At 32.1% G+C, this 23,154-nt stretch overlaps 4 protein-coding genes across 4 annotated transcripts; 2 read left to right on the top strand and 2 right to left on the bottom strand.

The window, feature by feature from the left end:
• The first annotated feature begins 463 nt into the window (after positions 1–463).
• Positions 464–1,977, top strand: LOC11413513 (probable pectate lyase 16). Its single transcript, XM_003611843.3, has 4 exons — positions 464–802; positions 998–1,353; positions 1,470–1,605; positions 1,753–1,977. Exons 1-4 carry the CDS (start codon positions 467–469, stop codon positions 1,975–1,977), a joined length of 1,053 nt encoding a protein of 350 aa, XP_003611891.2. The 5' UTR covers positions 464–466.
• A 7,424-nt stretch (positions 1,978–9,401) lies between these two features.
• LOC11409451 (lysM domain receptor-like kinase 4) lies at positions 9,402–11,762 on the top strand. Its single transcript, XM_003611842.4, has one exon. It carries the CDS (start codon positions 9,437–9,439, stop codon positions 11,348–11,350), a length of 1,914 nt encoding a protein of 637 aa, XP_003611890.1. The 5' UTR covers positions 9,402–9,436; the 3' UTR covers positions 11,351–11,762.
• Positions 11,763–16,144: 4,382 nt separating this feature from the next.
• On the bottom strand, positions 16,145–18,219 carry LOC11410973 (serine/threonine receptor-like kinase NFP). Its single transcript, NM_001424890.1, has one exon. It carries the CDS (start codon positions 18,142–18,144, stop codon positions 16,357–16,359), a length of 1,788 nt encoding a protein of 595 aa, NP_001411819.1. The 5' UTR covers positions 18,145–18,219; the 3' UTR covers positions 16,145–16,356.
• Positions 18,220–18,536: 317 nt separating this feature from the next.
• On the bottom strand, positions 18,537–21,654 carry LOC11409942 (pentatricopeptide repeat-containing protein At5g66631). The gene has a single exon (XM_003611840.4). The coding sequence runs from the start codon at positions 21,482–21,484 to the stop codon at positions 19,505–19,507; it is 1,980 nt and encodes a 659-aa protein (XP_003611888.1). The 5' UTR covers positions 21,485–21,654; the 3' UTR covers positions 18,537–19,504.
• Between the last annotated feature and the right edge of the window lie 1,500 nt (positions 21,655–23,154).

Raw genomic sequence — 23,154 nt, 5'->3', positions numbered from 1 at the left:
ATGAAAACATCGTTGTTTGTTTTATTTGGTGTACTTGAAAATATTATTGTTGTATGTTAGAATAACTAATTTCGCTTATAATTACTACCTAAATTCAGGTAACTTTCACAACATGAGGTAAGAGTTGCTGGATTTTCCTATTATTTCTATACATAACTTTTGTTTAGCACATGACACTCATTTATCTATAGCCTCTAAAACAAATTTAACCGACAAGAAGATATATAATCAATTCCTTATGCTTCTACTTCTCCAATATAAACAAAAAAAACATTTCTATTTCTCATCTCTCTCTTTTTTCTTTCAATCATTTGAAGTTTGTCAAGAATATTTATACTATATCATGGTATCTAAGGGTCCCAATTTCCTCAGATGGCATTTTGTTTTGGCCATTGTGATTACCATATTTTTCACTTCAAAATTTAGTTTTGCAAAACAATCCAAGTTAATGGGATTAAAAATGAACATGATTGATCGATGTTGGAGACCAAATCCTGAATGGAGAAAACATAGACAACAACTAGCAACTTGCTCTGTAGGCTATGCTGGAAAGATGACAAAAAACATTGGTAAGGGTCTCAACCATTATAAAGTTATTGACCCAAATGATGATCCTATAAAACCTCAACCTGGTACGTTGAGATATGGAGCTTCTGTAATTCAAGGTAAAGTGTGGATCACATTTAAAAAAGACATGAACATTAAACTCATAAAGCCCCTTCTCATCAGCAGTTTCACAACCATTGATGGTCGCGGAGTCAATGTGCACATTGCTGATAACGCGTGCTTAATGATATCCAAGGTAATCACCAAATATAATTAATTGAGCTTTAAGAGATAAAAATACTAGGGAAAAAAAAACCTCTCTAAATTTAGAGATGTATTTAGAGAGGAATTTTATATTTTTCCTCTCTAAAGTTAATTTTCTAATTGTTGCTATACGTAGTATGAATTCTATTTCTCAAATTTGTAACAATTGTGTATTTTCTTTGTGTAGGCCACCAACATAATCATTCATAGCATTCGAATTCATCACTGCAAAGCTCAAACCCCAGGGATGGTGATGGGGCCAAATGGGAAGGTAATTCATTTGGGCCAAGTAGATGGAGATGCAATTAGATTAGTCACCGCTTCAAAAATTTGGATTGATCATAATACACTTTATGATTGCGAAGATGGTCTTCTTGATGTCACACGAGGTTCTACTAATGTGACTGTTTCAAATAATTGGTTTAGAGAACAAGATAAAGTTATGCTTCTTGGGCATGATGATGGGTATGTGAGGGACATAAACATGAAAGTTACTGTTGTGTACAATCATTTTGGACCTAACTGCAACCAACGAATGCCAAGGTAATTGATTACTATTTATGAAGTTTTTTTACAAGAAAAATTGAATTCATACAATATACAAATGTGAATTTCTTAGACAACATTAAAAAAAAATTATCGGTAAAATAATATTTCAGGATTCGTCACGGATATGCACATGTAGCCAACAATCTTTACTTAGGATGGATGCAATATGCCATCGGCGGGAGCATGGGGCCTAGCCTCAAAAGTGAATCTAATCTCTTCATAGCGCCGAAAGTTGGGAGTAAAGAGGTAAGCTTATTTAGCAAATCCATTAATTTAAACTAATTAATGACTAACGAATATAAGTTTATGTATATAAAATATATTTGTTTCACTTTAAAACAAATTAACACACTTTTTCGAAACTTTCCTTTTCTAATTATATAATGTGTTTAGGTAACATGGAGAAAAATTGGTCATACAAATGAAGATAAATGGGAATTTCATTCGGTAAAAGATACTTTTGAAAACGGAGCCGCCTTCGCAGTTACAAAAGGAAGTCGTGTGCCAAAACCAAACTATAGCAAAGAACAAATATTTCAAGTTGTTGATGTTAAATCTATAAGATCTTTAACAAGATCATCAGGCGCATTTCAATGTAGTAAAACCTCCATCTGTTGAATTAAAAATCATATAGAATATTGATCATGAATGAATGTGTTCATCACAAGTATGTCATTTAACCTAAAAAGCAAAAAGATTTCACCTTGTTGTAGAGAAAATACATTGTACATTAATTTCCATTATGACTCTCTTAATTTAAATACACGGGTATGTATATTGGTATAATCAAAAGTAATACGTTACTAATGTGATGTACAAAATATAAGTTAGGGTAAAAAAGGTACCTCAAGCCGCGGCAAAATATATGTGTATGAGAAAAGGAAAAAAAAAAAGCACGATAAGTTTACTTATATAAATGTAAATTATCCTTCAAAAAAAATAAATGTAAATTAAAACAACACAACATAAAAACAAAAAAATAACAATATTTATTTAAAAATGTTGAGTTCAATTGTGCTTCAAAGAGTCAAATTTATCTAGTAGTGTCATTTGCAAGAAATTCCTACTAACAAAACTCTCATTATAGTTATTGAAGAGACCAGAAGTGTCAAAATAAGACAAAATAAATTAATATTTACGTGATATTCTTTTGACTTTCAGGTTTCTACCTTTTTTGACAAATAAATTTATTTTGAGTAGCTAAATATATATTATTGGGGTGGCGAAGTATAAAACATACATACTTATTAAAAAAAAATTTGGGGTAGCCAAAGCTACCCCATGCTACTACAGGTGCGGTTATCATGCATAAGACATCCTTATGCACCCTGCATAAATCTCAGCCCATTAACAGGTAGCCTAACATAATTGCTTCGTACACCCAACTCATTTTGTCATACACCCCCAAGCGAAACCACAATTCTGTTTCTTCATCTTCTCCGGCATGATACCGAATTTTGATTACCTCAATTTATTACCCCAAACACTCGCAATCCTGTAGAGAAAGGAATCATGGTCGATGATTGCATGTGTTCGCCGGAAAGTTGAATCAGATCGAATTGCGAGAGAAGGATTCGATGAATCTAGTCACCGGAATCGTGGATCGTAATCAGATGTCACAATCGAAGAAGAGAGGGAAGAGTGATTCAGATATGATACGAGTTGTGTAACTCAATTGCCCTTTTTTCTTTTCTTTGTTTCTTCCTTCTACTTTGATTCATTGATGATTGGAACACTCAACAACAACAACACACCACATCAATTTTCATTTTCCATCGTCGTCTTACGATACACTTGATTTGCAAAAAGGGTTGTTGCTGAATTGAAACAAACTTCAGGGTGTGGATTACTGAAACCATAAGTATGGTTTAATGGTTTTGATAGTCTTGTATGTGAAACCAAGATAATTGTGTAATGGTTTTTAATGAAATTATTATTGTTACATGGTTTTAAATAATGATTAAGATGTTATACACTGAAATTATTACTGAAACCATAATTATGGTTTAATGATTTTGATAGTCTTCTATGAGAAACCAAAATAATTGTCTAATGGTTTTGTGAAGTGTTTATGCAGTGTGCATAAGGAACTGACTTATGCATAATAACTTCTCCCAGCTACTACTAGCAATCGCCCCTGATGTCAAGTGAGAATACTATGTTATTGTGAGAAATGAGAACAATAAATGATACTCCATCCGTCTTAAATTATAAATCATTTTGACCATTTCACATAAATTTGTATGGGACAAAAATTATAATATGCAAAAATATCCTTCATTAATGGTATGAGAAAAATGAATTAGAGAATAGGAAGAAGAAAAAAAGATAAATAGTTAGTGATATAATTGAAATATTAATTGATGATATATTAGACAAGTGCACCAAATCGTTTCAAGGGGGATTTTATAGATTGGTGATTTGCAGTGAAAAGTAAATAAGTTTGATTCATATGTTTAACTATGATTAAAATTCTTCGAACCCCCTACCTCTTTGTTAGATTAAGGATTGTCTAAATATGACATATGAATTGTATAAACGATGGTTAACCCGTGGGTCGAAGACTCTCGACCCTTAATATGTCGGATTTCTCTATACTAATTTACCATGGACTTATCCTCCCACATGCAATTGACTCTAAAATGTCATGTTGATCCACAACTATTTAAGGGACTTATACTTGGACAGACGTAGAAGACGTCAGAATGTCATATTGCTTCCGATGTTGTTTCCTAGAACCCAACCAATATTACAAGAATCTCTAATTCCTTAACAATCTTGAGCAAAATACATATATAACGACAATCCAAAATCTTGAGTAAAAAACAACTAAATGTTTCACGAGTTTGTTTAGTTATGTACCTTGAGGAGCATAGCCAACAATGTTTTGTCATGTATCTTGAGCAGCATAGCCAACAAAACTTATGCTAACTATATCTTAGAGTTATAAGAAAAATTATGAGAGTGCATGAGAAAATCCTTCATTTTACAATCTTTTCTCAAAATCTCGATATAATATTTGCAAAACATATCATTTTACGAAGGATCCTTGTGTGAAAGTTATCTATTTAAAAAATGAAGTTTCAATGTGTGCTTTTTTGTTGGTTATAAGAGAACTAGTATTTCCTTATGCTGATTTTCACATTGAGCACATCATGAATTCAAAACGGGTGGTTTTAATCCAAAAAATGGTATTTTGTAGACTTTATTATATAAAATTACTCAAATTCAGATGTTTGCTACAACATTTTCTCCCACTAATTTGTATCTCTTTTCATTTGTTCTTCTGAGTGTTAAGGATCTTTGTTGTCCTAATTTATGACATTTTTATTGAAAGGTAATACTAGTGTATTCTATTGTTATTTTTATTAGAAAGTTGATCATCTTTGCTATAAGTGCATCAAGGTGTGCTCTTTTCATTTTATGGACTAGATTAAGGTGTGGTTTGACAATATATTTTCCCGATGGAAAACGTGAATGGAATAGTCACGAGAAGGTCTTCAAGAAAGGCATCTATTACATTTCGCAAGGTATGTTGATGCTATGTTTTATTTTCTTCATGAACTCTATTTAATGTTATGGATTTCCATATTATAGCAAAGAACAAGATATTAAAGCTGCTGATGTTAAATCTGTAAGATCATTAACAAGATCATCAGACGCATTTCAATGCAGTAGAACCTCTATATGCAGAACATTTTTTATTTTTTTTAGACAATTTTAGGGCGAACGGATGATACCTCCATTCAAGGCAGAAAATGCTTTCAAACTCAGAGTGTATATATGTAAATGTATTTACATTTACCTCCCTCCAAAAACAATTACGGGGCTCAAACCCAACTTTCAGGTTGCCCATCATTTTACCACCGGACCAAAATTTTAGATTTAAATATTAGTATAATCAAAATTAATGGTTTACCGTTGCAATCTACCAATTATAAGTTCGGGTACATAAGACATCTTAGTGGTGAGGTCTACGTTACGCTCTCTTGTTTAGAGGGTAATTACCCTCTCATGATATCAACCAATCAAAATGTAACATACATAGGTAATATTAAATGTCAAATAAATGAGTAGATTTTTTTCTAAATATAAAAGTTAATTTTCTTTTTGACCAAAAAAGAGTTAATCTTAATTTTTTTTAAGGAGAATTAATCTTAATCATAAAGTAACTTTTAATACTTTTAATTTTTATTTAATTATATTAAGGTGTTCAATCTTAATTAATTTACACTACAAGACTTATAACAAATAAAATTTTACATCAAATTTTTTTCATCTGGATGTCCTTAAATTCATCACTTACATTCATAAAATTTATTCCATTCTAAAACCCAGAACGTGAGAATAAAAACATCTCTTTTATTCAAATTTCTTCTTCTTTATTCAGATGAAATAAATTTGATGTGAAATTTTAATTGTTCTAAGCCAGTCATGTAGTGTAAATTAATTAAGATTGAACACCTAAATATAATTAAGTCAAGATTACATTGGGGGTCCTTTATCTTATTTATTTGTAACACTTTGATCCTTTATCTTTATTTTTTTCCGTTTAGGTCATTTACATATACATTTTTTTCTCTCCTTTTTTTTATTAAAAAATAAATAATTTTATTTTCAAAAAATATATTTTTATTAAAAATGAAAAAATTCAGAAATATGATGAAGATGTTCATCATCTTCATATTCTTCCTTTGAATCTTCATCATCTTCTTTAAACAAATAAAAATTCTACTAAAATATATCTCCAAATATCGTGAATTAATGTTATATTCACCTCAAATCTTCTTTTAAACACAAAATTCAAAACCTTAATTTCACAAATGTTGCAAGGCGGATGGTGGAGGCTTAGTCATCGGCGGAAGGGTTAGGCTTTACAAAAGTTAAGATTGTTCTGGAAACAACAAAATTGATGTGCAAAGCTGCTCTTAATTTTGGAGTTATTTTTATGCCGGGTTTGAATATTAAGTTTTAGAAAATAATAATAATAATAATAATAATAATAATAATAATAATATAGGTGTGACAATTTATATAACTAAATCTTTTTTTTTTTTTTTGTGATGAAACCAAATCTCTTTCTCCATAGTGTTTTGATTTTTGTGTTTAAAAGAAGATTTGAGGTGAACATAACATTATTAATTCATGATATTTGGAGATATATTTGTGTAGATTTTTTTTTTATTCAATGAAGATGATCATCATCTTCATCATAATTCTGGATTTTTTCATTTTTAATAAAAATATATTTTAAAAAAATAACATTATGTATTTTTTTAATAAAAAATGAGAAAAAGGATGTATATGTGCTTTTATGAGAGATAAAAGACCTAAACGGAAAAAAATAAAGATAAATAACCAAAGTGTTACAAATAAATAAGATAAAAGACCTCTAATGTAATTATATCTATAATTTAATAAAAATTAAAAGTATTAAAAGTTACCTTATGATTAAAATTGATTTTTTTTTTTATAGAAAAAATTGACTCATTTATGACATTTAATGTTGTCAATGTATATTACATTTTGATTGGTTGATATCATGAAGGGGTAAATACCCTCTAAACAAGAGAGGGTAATCTAGAAAAAACTCATCTTAGGTGATAATACTTTGTCACTATGAAAAATGAAAACAATACAATATTAATTATTTTTTTCTAGTTATAACTCTAATTAATGCTACTCTCATCATTCTCAATTCAATATATTCTACTTTGCATTTATATTAATGGTAAATGCACTAACAACTTACCTAAATAAAAGACCCATGAATGAGTGTAACGTTAGTGCAACTCTTTCACGTAATTTAATCACTCTTCAATCCAGAAGTTCTAGCTCAACTGGCAAAATGTCGAAATTGTTAGGCCAGATGCCATGACCGGGATTCAAATCCTTGTACCTCCACTTATGTGTGTGAGTTTATAATAGTTTTGTCATTTCGTCTATAAAAAAAAAAAAAAAAAATCACTCTTCATAGTATTTATTACTCTCCAATGACATAGAATTTTGCATGTATATTAAATAGTAAGAAGGAAGGTTGAAAGAAGTTTCCTAGAACACGACAACATGAATGAGTTGAGCATGACACATTGACACATGACACATGATATATAGTTGCTCTATTTTAGTTATGGCTTGCTTCGCACGACAATAATTAAAGAAACGCGGAAACTTGCTAATTTTATGGGGTGCCAATACTAAGTCAAATATTGTTGTGTTAGTTTCTACCAAAGGAAATGGTTTGAATTATTGTGCTTTTTTCCGAATCTTTTTTAAGTCCATTTGTCAACAAACATGATTGCTTTTGAATGTTAAGTGTGTGTTTGGTTCGGCGATGATGATAATTGAGTTTGATAGAATTGAGTTTGAGAGAATTAATTTTGACTAAAAGTGAGTTGAATGTAATTGATTTATGTTTGGATACAATAACCTAAAATTGATTCTTATCAATTTATGTTGTTTGGGTAGTTTGAATCAAAATTGCTTTTGAAAGTATAATTACCAAAATGGGTTTTAATTGTATTTAAAACTACATTGATATTTTATATTAAATAATTATTTTATAAATATCATTTATTCTTGTTCAAAACAAAAATTATAAAATTATTTAAATTTATTTTTTTTAGCAAATTATTATTTAAATTTATGTTATGTTATCAATTAAAATTCTGTATAGATTATACGAACTTGTAAAATAAAATACATAATTTTTTTTGCCAGTTAAAATAAAATACATAGCATGATTGAACGAGTAAAAAAAATATAGAAAAATGATTGCATATAAAAAATAGTTAGCTATAATACCAGGGACAAAAAATGCTTGCGTAAGAAGGAAAAGAAAATCAAGAGCATGATTTACATATAAGAAACTAGGGCATAACGGACAAACAGGGATATTATATCAAATCATTGTTTAGCAAAAGAGTAGAATTGAGTTGGTTCAACGCATAAGCTTTAAATCCGAGCTTCAAACCAACTCACGTTTGGGCTCCATAATCAATTTGCCTTTTTAAAAGCCAAACAAAAAATTTATTATGAAATAGCTTTTCATTGCCGTAAACGTGAGTTTTGGTGCACTCACCGTGCAACCAAACAGGTACTTAGTCTTTAGGTTCATGGTGGAGAGAAAATGAGAAATAATTTGACATAACATGGTATTGGCTTGAGACCTGCGAATGTGCTCTTCATTGTGGTCTCAAATTTGATAAGATTTCAGATTCGATTCTTCCAAATGTTAATTTAGATGGGCTAAGTTGAACAATTCTTGGCACACTATACTTATATTCAACCCAAAAAATCAATGCTCAGTAATTAAGGGTATGGTTTGGATTGATAAATGGATAAAAAAATAACGTTGCTGATTCACATTGTCTTTACTTTTTTAATTTAAAAAATTCGACCCTAAAGTGATAAGGCAGATAGTCAAGTAAACGAGTATATTTTTTTGGTAGAAGTCACTCAAATGAGTGTCATCCAAGCATTGATTTATATATATTATTATTTGGAATGCTTTCGTAAGAAACAAAAATATTATTTGTGATGCTATTTAGTCAAGAAAGAACACTTCCAAGCCTACCATTATTTTGCAAATATTTTAACACACAATTCAACTTGAATAAGCAAATCATCACACTACATGTTTCTTCTTAGAAATTGTCTTTTATATCCAAAATTCTAACCTACGAATCAATCCATTAGAAAAATGAAATAAAAATAAAACACACTCCATGAATCACTCATATCATAGTCTCATATAATAAATAATTAAGTGATACAAAACATAAATACATACACAGACACGACACTGACATATCGATAGTAAACATTGAACAAAACATTGACATATTGATAATAATTTGAAAAGATAAAATAAATAATAGAATGTAACCACATCATATGTATCAGTGTCATGTTAGTGTCAGACATGAGACACAATTGCGATGCGAAGTGTCGGTGCTACATAGATAGATAGAAAAGAGTCATATCATAAAATAATTGGCTTTATGCTCCTAGTATGTAACAAAAGACTCGATTTATATATTGCATTATTACACCCCATTCTCTGCAAGCAATAACAATGCATCTCTTTCCCTTCATCCCTTTTTTCATTTTCAATCTCTTCTTCTTCTTCTTCGTCAGCAACATCTCCATCATCCTAGGACAACAACCTTATATTGGTTTAGCAACAAATGCATGTCCACGAAAAGGCGATTCAAAATCAATCCGAGGTTACACATGTAACGGCAAAACTCAAACATGCCAAGCATACCTCACCTTCAGAACTCAACCAATTTACTCCTCAGTTTCAACAATATCATCATTACTAGGCTCAAATCCATCTCAACTCGCCGAAATAAACTCCGTTTCTTTAAACGAAACATTCGAAACAAACAAAATGGTAATTGTTCCTGTCAATTGTTCTTGTTCTGGTAACTATTATCAAGCAAATACATCCTATGTTTTTCAAAACACAGACACTTATTTTATAGTTGCTAACAACACTTTTGAAGGACTTTCAACATGTCAAGCTTTGATGCATGAAAATCATAATCCTGGTGATGTATATCCTGGTAGAAAACTACTTGTTCCTCTTAGATGTGCTTGTCCTACAAAGAATCAAACTCAGAAAAACATAAAGTATCTTTTGAGTTATTTGGTTGATTGGGGTGATTCTGTTTCATTCATTAGTGATAAATTTGGTGTTAACTTTAGAACCACTCTTGAAGCTAATACACTTTCTTTAACACAATCTACAATTTATCCCTTTACAACACTTCTTGTTCCTCTTTTTGATAAGCCCTCAAGTTCTCAAATTCAAACACATCATTCTCCTTCATCATCCCCACCTTTATCTTCTTCTTCTTCGACCGACAAAAAATCGAAAAAAACTTGGGTTTATGTTGTTGTTGGAGTACTTGGAGGAGTTGTAATTGTAGCTTTAATATTATTTTTATATGCTTTCATTTCCTTCAAAAAGGGTAAAAAGAAAAATGATTTTTTGGTGAGTGTTTCTGAAAGTACTATTTTTGAGGAAAAAGAGAAACCAATGAAGAAAGAAGATGAAAAATTGTCTGAGATTATATGTGGTATAGCTCAATCTTTCAAAGTGTATGATTTTGAGGAAATTAAGGTTGCAACTGATAATTTTAGTCCAAGTTGTCGGGTTAAAGGAACTGTTTATCGCGGCCTTATTAAAGGCGATTTGGCTGCGATTAAGAAGACAGAAGGAGATGTTTCAAAAGAGATACAAATTCTAAACAAAGTTAACCATTCCAATGTTATTCGTCTTTCCGGTGTTAGCTTCAATCAAGGACATTGGTACCTTGTTTATGAGTATGCTGCTAATGGAGCATTAAGTGATTGGTTATTTTCTAACAAAAAAATGGATGATGGAAATATTCTGAGTTGGATTCGGAGAATAAAGATTGCATTAGATGTGGCAATAGGAGTTGAATATCTTCATAGTTTCACTTCTCCTCCACATATTCATAAGGATCTAAAGTGTAGTAACATACTTCTTGATAGTGATTTTAAAGCAAAGGTTGCAAATTTAAGGCATGTAAGGTGTGTGGAAGAAGTTGAAAATGATGAAGAATTTGTTGCTACAAGACATATTGTTGGGACAAGAGGTTACATGGCTCCTGAGTATTTGGAAAATGGTCTTGTTTCTACAAAGCTTGATGTGTATGCATTTGGTATTTTGATGTTGGAAATTATTACAGGAAAAGAGGTTGGTTTTATGATATCAAAAGATAATGAGAATTTGTTGGATGTTTTGAGTGGAATACTTGGTGAGAAAAGTGGTGATGAGAAGTTGAAGGAGTTTATGGATCCTTCATTGCAAGGAAATTATCCATTTGAACTTGCTATGTTTGTGATTGAAATTATTCAGAATTGTTTAAACAAGGATCCAGGAAATAGACCTGCTATGGATGAGATTGTACCAGTTTTGTCAAGAACATTGAATTCTTCATTGAGTTGGGAAATGTAAGTGAATGTTCCTAGAAACTAAGGGTTAAGCAGGGCCTCTTGATGTTGAAGAAGTTGAAAAAGGATACTTAGATCAGTCAATGGTATTATGTGTTTGTTAAGTTCTTGTTTTGTTTGTCAATATGTCATATGTTAGTACTAATCTATGAAGCATGGATACAGACACGGACACTGACACATCGACACCGTTAATAATTTGAGAAAATCACATAATTTGGCATAATTATATGTGTCAGCATCGTGTCGATGTCAACACAACACGTGTCCGATAAGGGGACACGCCTAATTTGAGAAGTGTTCGTGCTTGTAATGTGTTTGTTAAGCTAGTAGGCTTTTATAGATTGGTATATATATTTGATGTATGATGCTGTGAAATATGAATGAATAAGAATTTTAGTTGTCTTCAAGTGCAATGGGATAGTAATTCTTTTAGGGTTTGTTATTGTTGGCTAACATCAAAGGAAATAGTCTCTAAGAAATGGAAAATAAATACGACACCATAATTTCATCTCTTACTTTTATTTATTCAAAAAAATCCTCATTTGCCATTTGTCCATAAGCTCCTCTCTGGTCCCAATAACATGGGCCATTTAAGCAAACAATCATGTTTCAATCTTGTCTTCTTTTGACTATTTAGATGTCGGTTAATTTCTGTTTGTATACTGAGGGTCCAAGTTTCCCCACCTCCATATTTCGAACTACACTTTAGATATTTTTTGCACAAAAATCAGTTTTTCTTTATTACTTTTTTCCAGTTAGGAAGTGTATTTCTTTTTGTTCTGTTAATCCTCGATGATTTTTCAAGGAAGGTGATTAATCCAAAGTTCAGTAAAAAAAAATTGTACCGTTCAAAAATTAAATCTGGGTTCTTCCGTGAAAAACATAAAAAATGTATCACCATTTTGAACGGTACATCAAAAATGTATTTGCAAATAACTACGTTGGATTGAAGGGTGATATATTCTAATAATATTGTGAACTTTTCTGCAAAATTTTATTCAAAAATATGAATTTTATATGTGAGTTTACTTTAAAAAAAAGGACCAAAAGTGAAAATAGAAATTTTTTGAGGGACTAAAAGTTGAAGAATTTTTTTAACGGAACTAAAACAAAATTTTATATATTTAGAAGGATCAAGAACATATTTAACCCTAAACTTTATTAAATTTTAGTGCCTATCAGTTATGTTTCTTTTTGGGATTTTGGCTTAGTTATGTCCATGGACGTATCTCAAAATTGTTTCATAATTGGGCATAAAAAATGAGAATTTCTTTTTACCCCCCTGAATATCTCTAATACTTTTCAAAATACCGCTATTATCTTTAGTATATACATTCGATAGATACATTTTTGAGGGTTTGAGAGTTACCTCGCTAATGGTTGAGAAGTTATCTCCCGGATGACTAGTTTATATGACAACACATGGAACAAAACTCAGTTATATTATTTGATGTTTCAAAACTTTCAAACCACTTCATTTGCTCTCTAAACCTATTTTTCATCCAATTCTTGATTTAAACTATGTAATTTGTTTGGTTATGACAACCATTTGTATTTTGTTTAAATTAACATATACACTTCAACAATCAGAAGAAAAAAAAGGGATTTAAACGAACAAACTATGTAAACAAATAAGTTGAAAAAAGTATAAATATTTGTCACAAATTACTTAAACCAAATACATAGGTCCATAGCTTAACAACAAGTATTCTATGAAAAGTAGGGTCGAAGAGCAAATGGGGTGGTTTAAAAACTTTGAAACGTCAAAATAATGTAATTGACAGTTTACTCGTTCTGTTGTCATATAAAGTAGTCATAAGGGAGATAACTGTCTAACTCTCCAGGACTATCTACAGAACATATATATATTAGGGTAAAAACGGAATTTTAGGAGGTCTAAGAGATATTGAGCTGACCAAAAAGAAATTCTCATAAAATATAGTCTCTAACATATTAATATTTTTACGAGATTAAGGGTTTGTTTGAGATTAGGATTCATCGAGAGGAGTTCTGAAGGCTACGTGGTTAGCAACTCTTGATCGTCTATTTTAAACCATCTACTATTGAATTTGGTTATTCTTTTTGACCAAGTGAAATTCAAAATATATCAAATATAATCTATTTTTCAACAAAAAGAAATTCAGTCTATTTTTCATATTTCAGAGTTTCAATCTCTTAACTCTAATATTTTATTCCTATCATAGATTTTGCAGGAATAAGATTGTAATCTCCAAAACAAACACTCTTAAGGGTTGGTAACTTGCTAATATTAGGGATGAAAAAGAAAAAAACATAAATTTGTACCTGCATATAAAATTTGTCATGCACATGAAGCGAGTAGTTTAAAAAATAAAGAATCAAATAAACAAATATTTCAATTACTCGTTTATCATGAAGACGAATATGGAATTAATGGTAAATGTATACCAAATTGTTGGGAGGAAGTACTAGCTAGGGAGAATTAGGGAGCAGGAAAAGTTAGGAAAGAGAGAGAATATGAAGGAGAATGAATGGGTGGGGAGGAAAGTATGGAGGTGCGTTGAAAGAAAAGAGTAGCACATGAAACTTAAATGGAGCTTTTAATTTGGGCCTTTCATTTTAATGTAAAGGTATATATTTATTCAAAAATTGTCATTCTCACAACAAAAAACGTCTACTCTCACACAAACTGATCAAAATACCATTTCGTGTGAGTTAACTCACGCTCGATAAGTTGAAATATAACTTACATGAGTTAGAGTTATAATCGACATGAGTTAACTCACGCTGAGGTTATAACCTACATAAGTTAACTCACGCTGTGTTATAACATGCGTGAATTAACTCACGTAGGTAGACAACGCGACTTAATTCACGTTCTGTTTACCACATGCATGAGTTAACTCACATGGAGATATTTTGGTCGGTTTGTATAGAAGTGCGTGTTTTTTGTTGTTTGTTGGGAGAAGTGTAATTTTCTATTTATTAGTCTCATCTCTCGTCTAGTAGTTGATACTAAAATATCTCCAAAAAGTTAATTTAAGTGACATTTTTAGAAGTCATTGAGGGCAACATCCATTTGCGGATGCAAAATAAATTTTTGACGAATATGTCAAAGTAACACAATTTATTTATTTTGCAGGGGCAATTTCCCTCCCATTTCATTTAATTTAGATTTGTCATTTCTTATGTCCTACCTCTTTATTTAATTTTTCTATTTTTTCAATATATTTAATGGTATATTTCAAATGATTATTGTTTGCTAGAACACCAACATAGTTGAAATGTACGTGTTTATTGTGATACGTTTATCTATTATTTTCAATTTTCTTGTCCATCATACATCCATGATTCGGATTTGATATCTTTTAAAAAATTCAACATATCATAAATAGTTTATATATTGATAATTATTTGCCTTTTTGTTTTGGTCTAGTAACCGAGTGGCTGGAGCTCACACAATTAATTGTGGAGAAGTGGGGTGTCTGGGGTTCGAACCCCGGCCCCTGCATAAATTATTTGCCTATTTGGTATAACATAATTGTCAATTAATTTTTTTTGTTAAGATTAAAAAAGCATAATAATGATCAATAATTATTAATCTTTTTATAACTATGTATATTATAAAAAAAAAAAAGTATATATCATAATACATATACATATATATAAAGTTCATAATTATGTAGATTGGTGTAAGTGTTTATATATATTGAAGTTAACATAATGAATACATATTTTTTTGAATAACTAATGTGTTCATTTTGATTTATTAATATTGTGCTTAAAATTTAAACAAACACTTGACCAAATCATTATTTTCTAAACAAACAAATTCCTTTAATTATTTTGTATTGTAAAGATTATATACATTAGGTGTTTAATTAAATTTCCAGATGATGAGAGTAAGTGAATAATAATTAATAAATTTAGATAATTGTGAGTTAGAGCTAATATCATTATGATCAATGATGAATGGCACAGCAAATTTCTTTATCATATTGATTCATCACTTCCAAGTTTCAAAATTCAATCCCTTTGGCTTTTAGCAGAAGGTCAATGAACTTTTGATGCTCATGAAAGATTCTCTACATGTATGTATAGACGTGGTATGTCAACTCAACCATCGACGGTACTTGGTATTTTTTACGAAGAGGTAGGTACCTTCATCAATTATTGAAACATCAAAGACGACTTTTATAATAGTATGCTTATTTAAATGCCTTTAGCGTTACATGAATATCCCCATCCATCCCAAAAAAGGATGGAGAAAATAAAGCTATAATTGACTTGCATCAACATTTATGGGTGTGTCAAATGTATCTCTTTTAAAATAATGCCATCTTGCAAAATGCTAATCTTCCATTATGCTTCAATGTCACACGCATTTAGATCTTGTGTTGTAACAAGAAATAAAGATGATGGCCACAATAGAGTATGGGTGGAATAGTTGTATTTTAATGATCAAAATGATAAACGTAAAAAATACCAATTAATTCTACCGAAAAAAGTAACAATTAAGATGACCATAGTAGAGGTAGTGTCATTATATAATGAGGACCAAATCACATTGGTTCGAGTGGAATTGAACTCGGATCTTTTAAGTAAGGTCTCATATTTGAGTCTTGTAGATGAAAAAAATGTGGTTGAGAGGGGAGACCCACTAAAGGTGGTCAGTCAGATTCCGCGATGGATATTAATTATCGACAAAGTCAGTATGAGAGATAGGAAACATTAACTCATGCATCCACTCACTGGCAAAGGATTTCATCATGTAGGAGGTTCATGATTCAAAATCTGAAAACTCGCATCACCACTAACATGTACAATAAGCAAATTTATTTTGAGTTCAATAGCAGCTTACAATTCACTTTACCGAAACTCATGCATTAAAGAATAACAGATGAAAAAATGAAATTTAGAACACTTCCCTAAATAAACTAACCATAAAATTAACTCCACACATAAAGATGTAAGCAAAGTAGTACCATCTTGAATATGACAAACTGAATCACTATTACCTTCACTTGATTAACGAGCTATTACAGAAGTAACAACATGAGTAGCTTCAGCATCTAAACCAGATGTCAAGGATCTTTCTAACATTGGTTCAGATGATGGTTGGTTGAGAAGAGAAAGACAAAGAACAATTTCTGCAATGGTTGGTCTAGACAATGATTTATCAGCAGTGCAATTTACTGCCAAAGAAGCCAAACTTAGAGCATTATCTATAGGATAAAAACTCTCTAACTTAGGATCCATCCATTTTCTTAACCTCTCTTCTCTATTCCCTTCAAGATCAAAAATCTTCCAAAAATCCTTCCACAGAATAACAACCTCACCATTTTCTTTAGTTGTCATAGCTTTCTTGCCAGTTAACAACTCTATTAGAACCACCCCAAAAGCGAAAACATCAATTTTCGGCATCATTGAGTTGGTTGAAGTTCTAGCCATCCCGAAATTCGCTATCTTGGCCTTAAAATTTGAGCCAAGAAGGATATTACTTGTTGTGATGTCTCTGTGGATTATTCGTGGATAAGTATGTTCATGCATGTATTGCAGACCGATTGCAACATCCATGGCAATGGTTATTCTCTGAGACCATGTAAGCGAAACCACCGAGTTTGAAGTTTTCGAAGATTCCGAGAACAACCACTCTTCAAGTGATCCATTTTCAGCATACTCATAGACCAGAAAACAGTTTCCATCATTGTCAGAAGACACACCCATTAGTTTCACAAGATTTCCATGGTTTACCTTCTGCAGAATTTTCAGCTCCTCTGAAGCATCTTTTTTGATTTTTTTCACTGCTAAAACTCTACCATCTATATTAGCCTTGTAAACTGATTCACCAATCTTACAATTGTCACTCAGATTCGTTGTACCTTCCATGATTGCATCAATTTCATACATTGTTGGCTTGCTTACATAACCTGAAACACCTGAAAGTAACTTATCTGCAGTCTCGGACGATGAAGTACTTCTATTCAATCTCTTCATTTTGAGACAATATACGTACACAAGTGATAGTGTTAAAACTAAAATGAAAAAAGCACTTCCTAGGCTGATACCAATTATAAGAGCCAGATTTTGACTGCTGCTTTTTCTTCCATTTGAAGATGGTTGATCAAGTTTTGGTAAACTTGTCACAGGGATCAAAACTGAACGGTTGGTTGAAGCAGTGAAGTTATGATTGTTTTCAGCTAACATTTCAACTTGTGATGCACCAAACTTTGAACTAACAAGGGTAACATTGTCATTATCCTGCCACACATAAGTAATAAGATACTTTATTCCTTTGTTCAATTGATTCTTTGAAGGGCACTTGCAGAATAAAGGGACTGAAACTTTGGTGTCTAGTGGCAATAGAGTTGGACTTAGATTGGGGTTGAAATTTTTAAATTCAAGATAATTGGTGAGATTCTGGTATGAAGTGATTGAAAGTATGAAGAAGTTGTCACCTTGCTTGATTGAGTAGGTGATATTCGCGAAAGAGTGATTTTTAGTGCAACCACAAGTTACAGGTACTAGTAACAGTTGATCTGGAATCAGCTTCTTATCCTCGGCTTCTATGTTACTGGCTTTTGCAATGCGTAAAGGACTCAAATTAAAAATATCAGATATGTTAGATAGGCTCAAAAAATTTGGAGACTGAGCTCTGTATGCTACATAGGTTTCACATGAAGGAGGAGAATCCACAGGGCATGTAAAGTTTGTTTCACTTATATATAGTGGTTGAGCTGAGATGTTAGTGAGAAAAAACAACATGAGGACAAGAAAAAGAGCATGAGAACTAGAAGGAAGAAAGAAGGCAGACATTGTTGTGAGGAAATGCAAATTATGAGGGGAAGAGAAAAGAGAGTTTCTTATGGCAAATAACAACCAAGACTTATTGTCATACTTCTAACTTTATATTTATCTCTTCTTTGGACATCAAATATCTTTTGGTTTGATATTAAAAATATATGCTGATGTCTCTGTCATTAGTTCTACTATTTTTCTTTTTCAAATCTTAGACACTGTTGGCAAATCCCAAACAAGTATGAAATCATGCGCAGAATATAATAAAGATGGTAAGAATAATATGGTATTATAACCCAATTTGGTGTCCATACACGATGTCAACTAGCTGGCTGGTACCTAAAGACCATCTAACTTGATGCCTTTACCAAATTTTTAAGGGGCAAACTAGCAAAAGATATGGTTTAACGTTTAACAAAGGCTAATGCCATTATATATATGCAATTATAATATAATACAGGCAATGAACAGCTTTCAATGTTGACACTTCCAGTTACATTGGTTTCAATATATTAAAACACCTTGACAAACTCACCATTTATATTATTTGTTCCCTATTTCTAGTACATAGCTAATTCGGATAGAAACAGTGTTTACATCGCCACGTAAGCTTGACATCTAATATATTAAAAAAATAAGATGCCCTTCTTACCTGCTCTCCTTTGCTTGAGCGTAGCTTTTTGTACTTCATATTCATCTAAACCGAAAACAAGCCAAGAACGATTGAATGAGATGGCATGGGTCACTTCTTACTTCTAGCTTAACCAGTGGGTTCGAGTTCGAATTCTGCCATAAGAATATGACAGTGTTAAAACTCTTAAGAAACAAATTTGTCGTTCATGTTATCCAACCCTATTCGAGGGATTAATCTTCAGAGCTGCGAACAGATGTACCCTTTTATACAAAAAAAAAAAAAAAAAAAAAAAAGAGGAACTCAACAATATGTTAGATGAGATTTTGTAACCAACTCTTTCTGTCAAAAAATTAAAAGGAATTGTTAATTGCAATAAGACAATCATTAGATTCCCCTCAAGTTGCAGAAGTCAGCAGAGGACTGAATGTAGCTCTCAACACATCAACCAAAGGTCCATTCATTATATGATTGTGTAAAGATGATTTCTTGCACTTGACCAAGTGAATACAACGAAGGATCGATATCCATCAGACCACGAGCTAATTCCTGAGCATCAACTCATGTCCTGCCAATAATACATTCTCAAAACTCGAAAAATTACTGCAACTTTAAACTTTTTTGCAACCCCTCCCAAAATAAATCACAGTTTAAGGAACTTGGTTATTGTTTTTCGCTTGTTATATTTTGTGCTTAGATTTCATGCATGGAGAAGTACACCTCTATCATATAGCCCAATGGTTGACTCTAGGCACCTTTTGAAACAAAACTATTTGAATAAATGTTATAAACTCTTGTGAGATCTGCAGAGCTGACAGTCCATACATGACCAGGTAATCCAAGTGGAAGGACCACATTTACTTCCTCGCAGCTCTCTTCAACAGCTGCGGCCTCTCTCCGTCTCCCTTCTTTCCAGAGGCTTTTCACTAGCAACTCTTTGGTGGCAGAATCAGGCATGGAACCGGAATTCTTCATATCTTCAAATAGTCTCCAAGCCAGTGCAGCTCTTGTTGACTTACAATAACCTTCTATCAGGACCTTATACAGATACGCGTCTGGCTCGAAACCGCTCTGTCTGACCATTGAAAAGAGTTTCTGCACGGTTTTAATGTCTCCAAGTTGTGAAAAATACTGCATTAGACCTGAAAATGTTTGGATATCTGGGCAAATGCCATTTAAAATCATCTCATCAAGCATGTCCAGGGTATTGGAATTCCTTCCACACTTGGTTAATGTTCTTAAAAGAGAGGAATACAGAAGCATCAAGTTAACTTTCGATATAGACCCACAAAGTATTTGATCATCGTTGAAAACCTTCAGAGCAGCATCAGCATTTTTTGAAATCCCGTAAAAGTCAATGATTAACCTTATGGTACTGAATGGTAGTCTCATTCCCTCTATTCTGATCTTCAAGATGAGTCTATCAACCAATTCAGTACGTCCATGTCGCGCTAGAAGGGTCATGATTCTTTGTACTGTGTATATATTATGAGTAAATCCAGGTCGATCAGCAACCCAGCAGAAGAAATTCCACGCAGTATCCGGTGACCTGAAACTTCTAAGTATCTTGCATACCAACCTAGTTGTCCACACAAAATTTGCACCCTCTAGTGCTGATACCTCATCAGGACTCCAATTCTGTAAGGCACTAGCCAAAGACCGCGGATCCAGCCAAGGTTTTAAGCGGATCCCATCTACATGATCACATTGTGAAACTTCATTCTCATTTTCACCCTTGTACTCATTCTCATCCTCATCACTGCTATCAATAGAAAAACTTACACTCTTGATTCTTTCATCCGGGCAAATCCCTTCAAACAATTCATCCACATCCTTAAGAAATCCTTCATCCTTCACCTGCTGCAATAACAAACTCACTGTTCGACTAGGTAATATTCCATCAACTTGCATCTCATTAACTAAAACTCCAACTTCATCAAACATTTTACTACCAACCAAACCTTCAATTAGAACCGAATACTGTTTCAAAGTACGTTTAATCCTCATCAAAGGCAACAAATTAAAAACCTCAATAGCTTCCAAAAACTTCCTACATTTCACAAGGTGCTCAATTATTATACTATAACTTCTACAATTCGGAACCGACCCGTCATCAACCATCTTACAAAAAATTCCAACAGCCTCAGAATCCTTACCCATTTCTACATAAAGAGTCATAACAATGTTATAAGATTCAGTACACACTATTCTACTTTCAACTCTATACTGATCCCAAACCCTAACAACAGAATCAATATCCTTAGCTGCAGCATACCACTGCATTAAATTCATAAAACTAATCTTAACATTACCAAACCGTTTACTTTCGATATCATCAATAAGCGATTTGAGCTCAACCAATTTACCAGATTTTGCGAGAACAGTAGCAAGAGCATGAAGGGTATTTTGGGTATGTGAAAAATTGGAACTTTTTGTGTTCTCAATGGTATGAATAAGGGAAAGTGCAGAGTCTGCACAAGGGGCAGAACGAAGAGCGTGAGTGAGGACGAATGAGTCGAATAAACGGTGGTTTATGAGAGTGGAGAGTGTGGAATTAGGGTTATTGGAACGTAGTGAAAGCCGAATTGAATCGATGAGCTTAGCACGGTTAAGGTAGTGAGTGATTTTTGTGGGAAAAGGGTCACGACGACGTGTATAGAAACGAATTTGAATGCGAAATTGAAATGCTGGTTTGTTGAATTCACGAAAAATGGGAATCAAATTCATTGGGATTTATCAGAGTTTAGAATGATGGTGGTAAAGGATCATGAATGAGGAAGTGTTTTGTTCTTTGTTGAGTGAGGCAAATAATCAAACACTTGGTGGGTGTGTTCGAATGCGCGCGAAAATACACGATATTTGGAGAAACGTTGGGAATGGAAATTTTTAGCTACGTTGATTTGCGTACTCCATCCGTTTTTTAATATAAGCAAATTTTGATTAGACCACGTACATAATTGATTGAATGAACCTAAAAATCAAAATTTGCTTATATTAAAAAACGGAGGGAGTATAGTGGACTATGAATTCTACTCTTTACTCAAATGGATTCGCTCATTCTCAAAATAAATGATTAAAATATCCCTACGCATATTAACTCACACCGGTGTAAATGGTAACGTGAGTTAACACACGCTGTATTAAGACACGCAAAAAAAACCACACTAAAACTCAACATGAGTTAATTCACTCAGCATGAGTTAACTCACGCTCGTTTTGTTTCATCAAACAATGTTCTATCACACTATGCATGTTATCATAAGTTAAACATTTTTCCTTCCTCTTCCATGTCGGCAACAAACAAACAAAAATTCAAAACTAAGTTTTATCAAAATGTCACACTGGTGTATAATTACAGGTATAGAACTAGGAGTCTATAAATTGAGGGGATCAAAGAGGAAGAGTAGCAAAATACATATATGAAAGCAACCATTCAAAAATCATGGGTGTTCAATGTGTGTTAAATTGGATGAAACAAAATCAAACGTGAGTTAACTCACGTTGGGTTTTAGTGTGTGTTTTTTCTGCGTGACTTAAGTCACGCGGCGTGAATTAACTCATGCAAATTTAACATTAGCGTGAGTTAATCCATGCAACGTGAGTTAACTCATGTAGAGGCATTTTGGTCATTTACTTTAGGAATGAGCAGAAACGTTTAGGTAAAGAGCAGAATTCGTGGACTATTAACTAAGGTGATTTGGACTAAATATTTGGGCCTAAATCTGGATTTATGTATAGAACCATATTATTAGAGAGATGCTTCCTACAATCTCATTTTACTTCCACACTCCCTACTTTGAAGTCTAGACTCAAATATAAGTAAAAAAGTAGTCATGTTTTTCTGGTGTGTACATGATAACTTCTGTTCGCAACTTTAAAGAATACTATCTTTTGTCGAGTGACAAAACTCTTCCTCAATAGATTTAACATTGATGGATTCCTAAAGTTGAATTCAAAACAAAACCTCCAGTGTAGTTGAAAGAGATATCTTACAATATCATCCAATGTTTTTGGTAAAAAAATTTCATGATTGGTGGATCACAATATAAGTAAAATCTAATTAACTTTTCTCTATTTAATGTTATTGTTCTTAAAACATCATTCAACAAAACATGTTTTCATACAAATTAAATATAAAGAAAAGAAAAAGTAGTTTAGAAAATGCAAATTTTTTTATTATACCCAGAAAAATTAAACAAGATTAACTATTTTTCGTAGTCTATATGTAACTAGTTAATTTTCTTTTAATTGAGTCTAGAGAGAATATATTAATAGTTTAGTTTTTAACTTGTAAAAAAAAAGTTTAGTTTTTAAAATGATTTTCCCAATATTTGAGGCATCATTGGAGCACGCGACTTCCCGTGTGCTTTGTTGTTGTTACATTTTGAGATCTTGGT

The sequence above is a fragment of the Medicago truncatula genome, chromosome 5 (genome assembly GCF_003473485.1).
Source record: "Medicago truncatula cultivar Jemalong A17 chromosome 5, MtrunA17r5.0-ANR, whole genome shotgun sequence".
Lineage (NCBI taxonomy): Eukaryota > Viridiplantae > Streptophyta > Magnoliopsida > Fabales > Fabaceae > Medicago > Medicago truncatula.
This window is presented reverse-complemented; position numbering and strand designations above follow the sequence as displayed.

What these genes read in the sequence shown, in the direction of transcription:
- LOC11409451 (XM_003611842.4), top strand. Translation starts at nt 9,437, where the DNA reads ATGCATCTCTTTCCCTTCATCCCTTTTTTCATTTTCAATCTCTTCTTC.
- LOC11410973 (NM_001424890.1), bottom strand. Translation starts at nt 18,144, where the DNA reads ATGTCTGCCTTCTTTCTTCCTTCTAGTTCTCATGCTCTTTTTCTTGTC.
- LOC11409942 (XM_003611840.4), bottom strand. Translation starts at nt 21,484, where the DNA reads ATGAATTTGATTCCCATTTTTCGTGAATTCAACAAACCAGCATTTCAA.
- LOC11413513 (XM_003611843.3), top strand. Translation starts at nt 467, where the DNA reads ATGATTGATCGATGTTGGAGACCAAATCCTGAATGGAGAAAACATAGA. An exon ending in CGTGCTTAATGATATCCAAG is followed by an intron (nt 803 to 997) that starts GTAATCACCAAA and finishes TTCTTTGTGTAG; the next exon opens with GCCACCAACATAATCATTCA. An exon ending in CGAAAGTTGGGAGTAAAGAG is followed by an intron (nt 1,606 to 1,752) that starts GTAAGCTTATTT and finishes TAATGTGTTTAG; the next exon opens with GTAACATGGAGAAAAATTGG.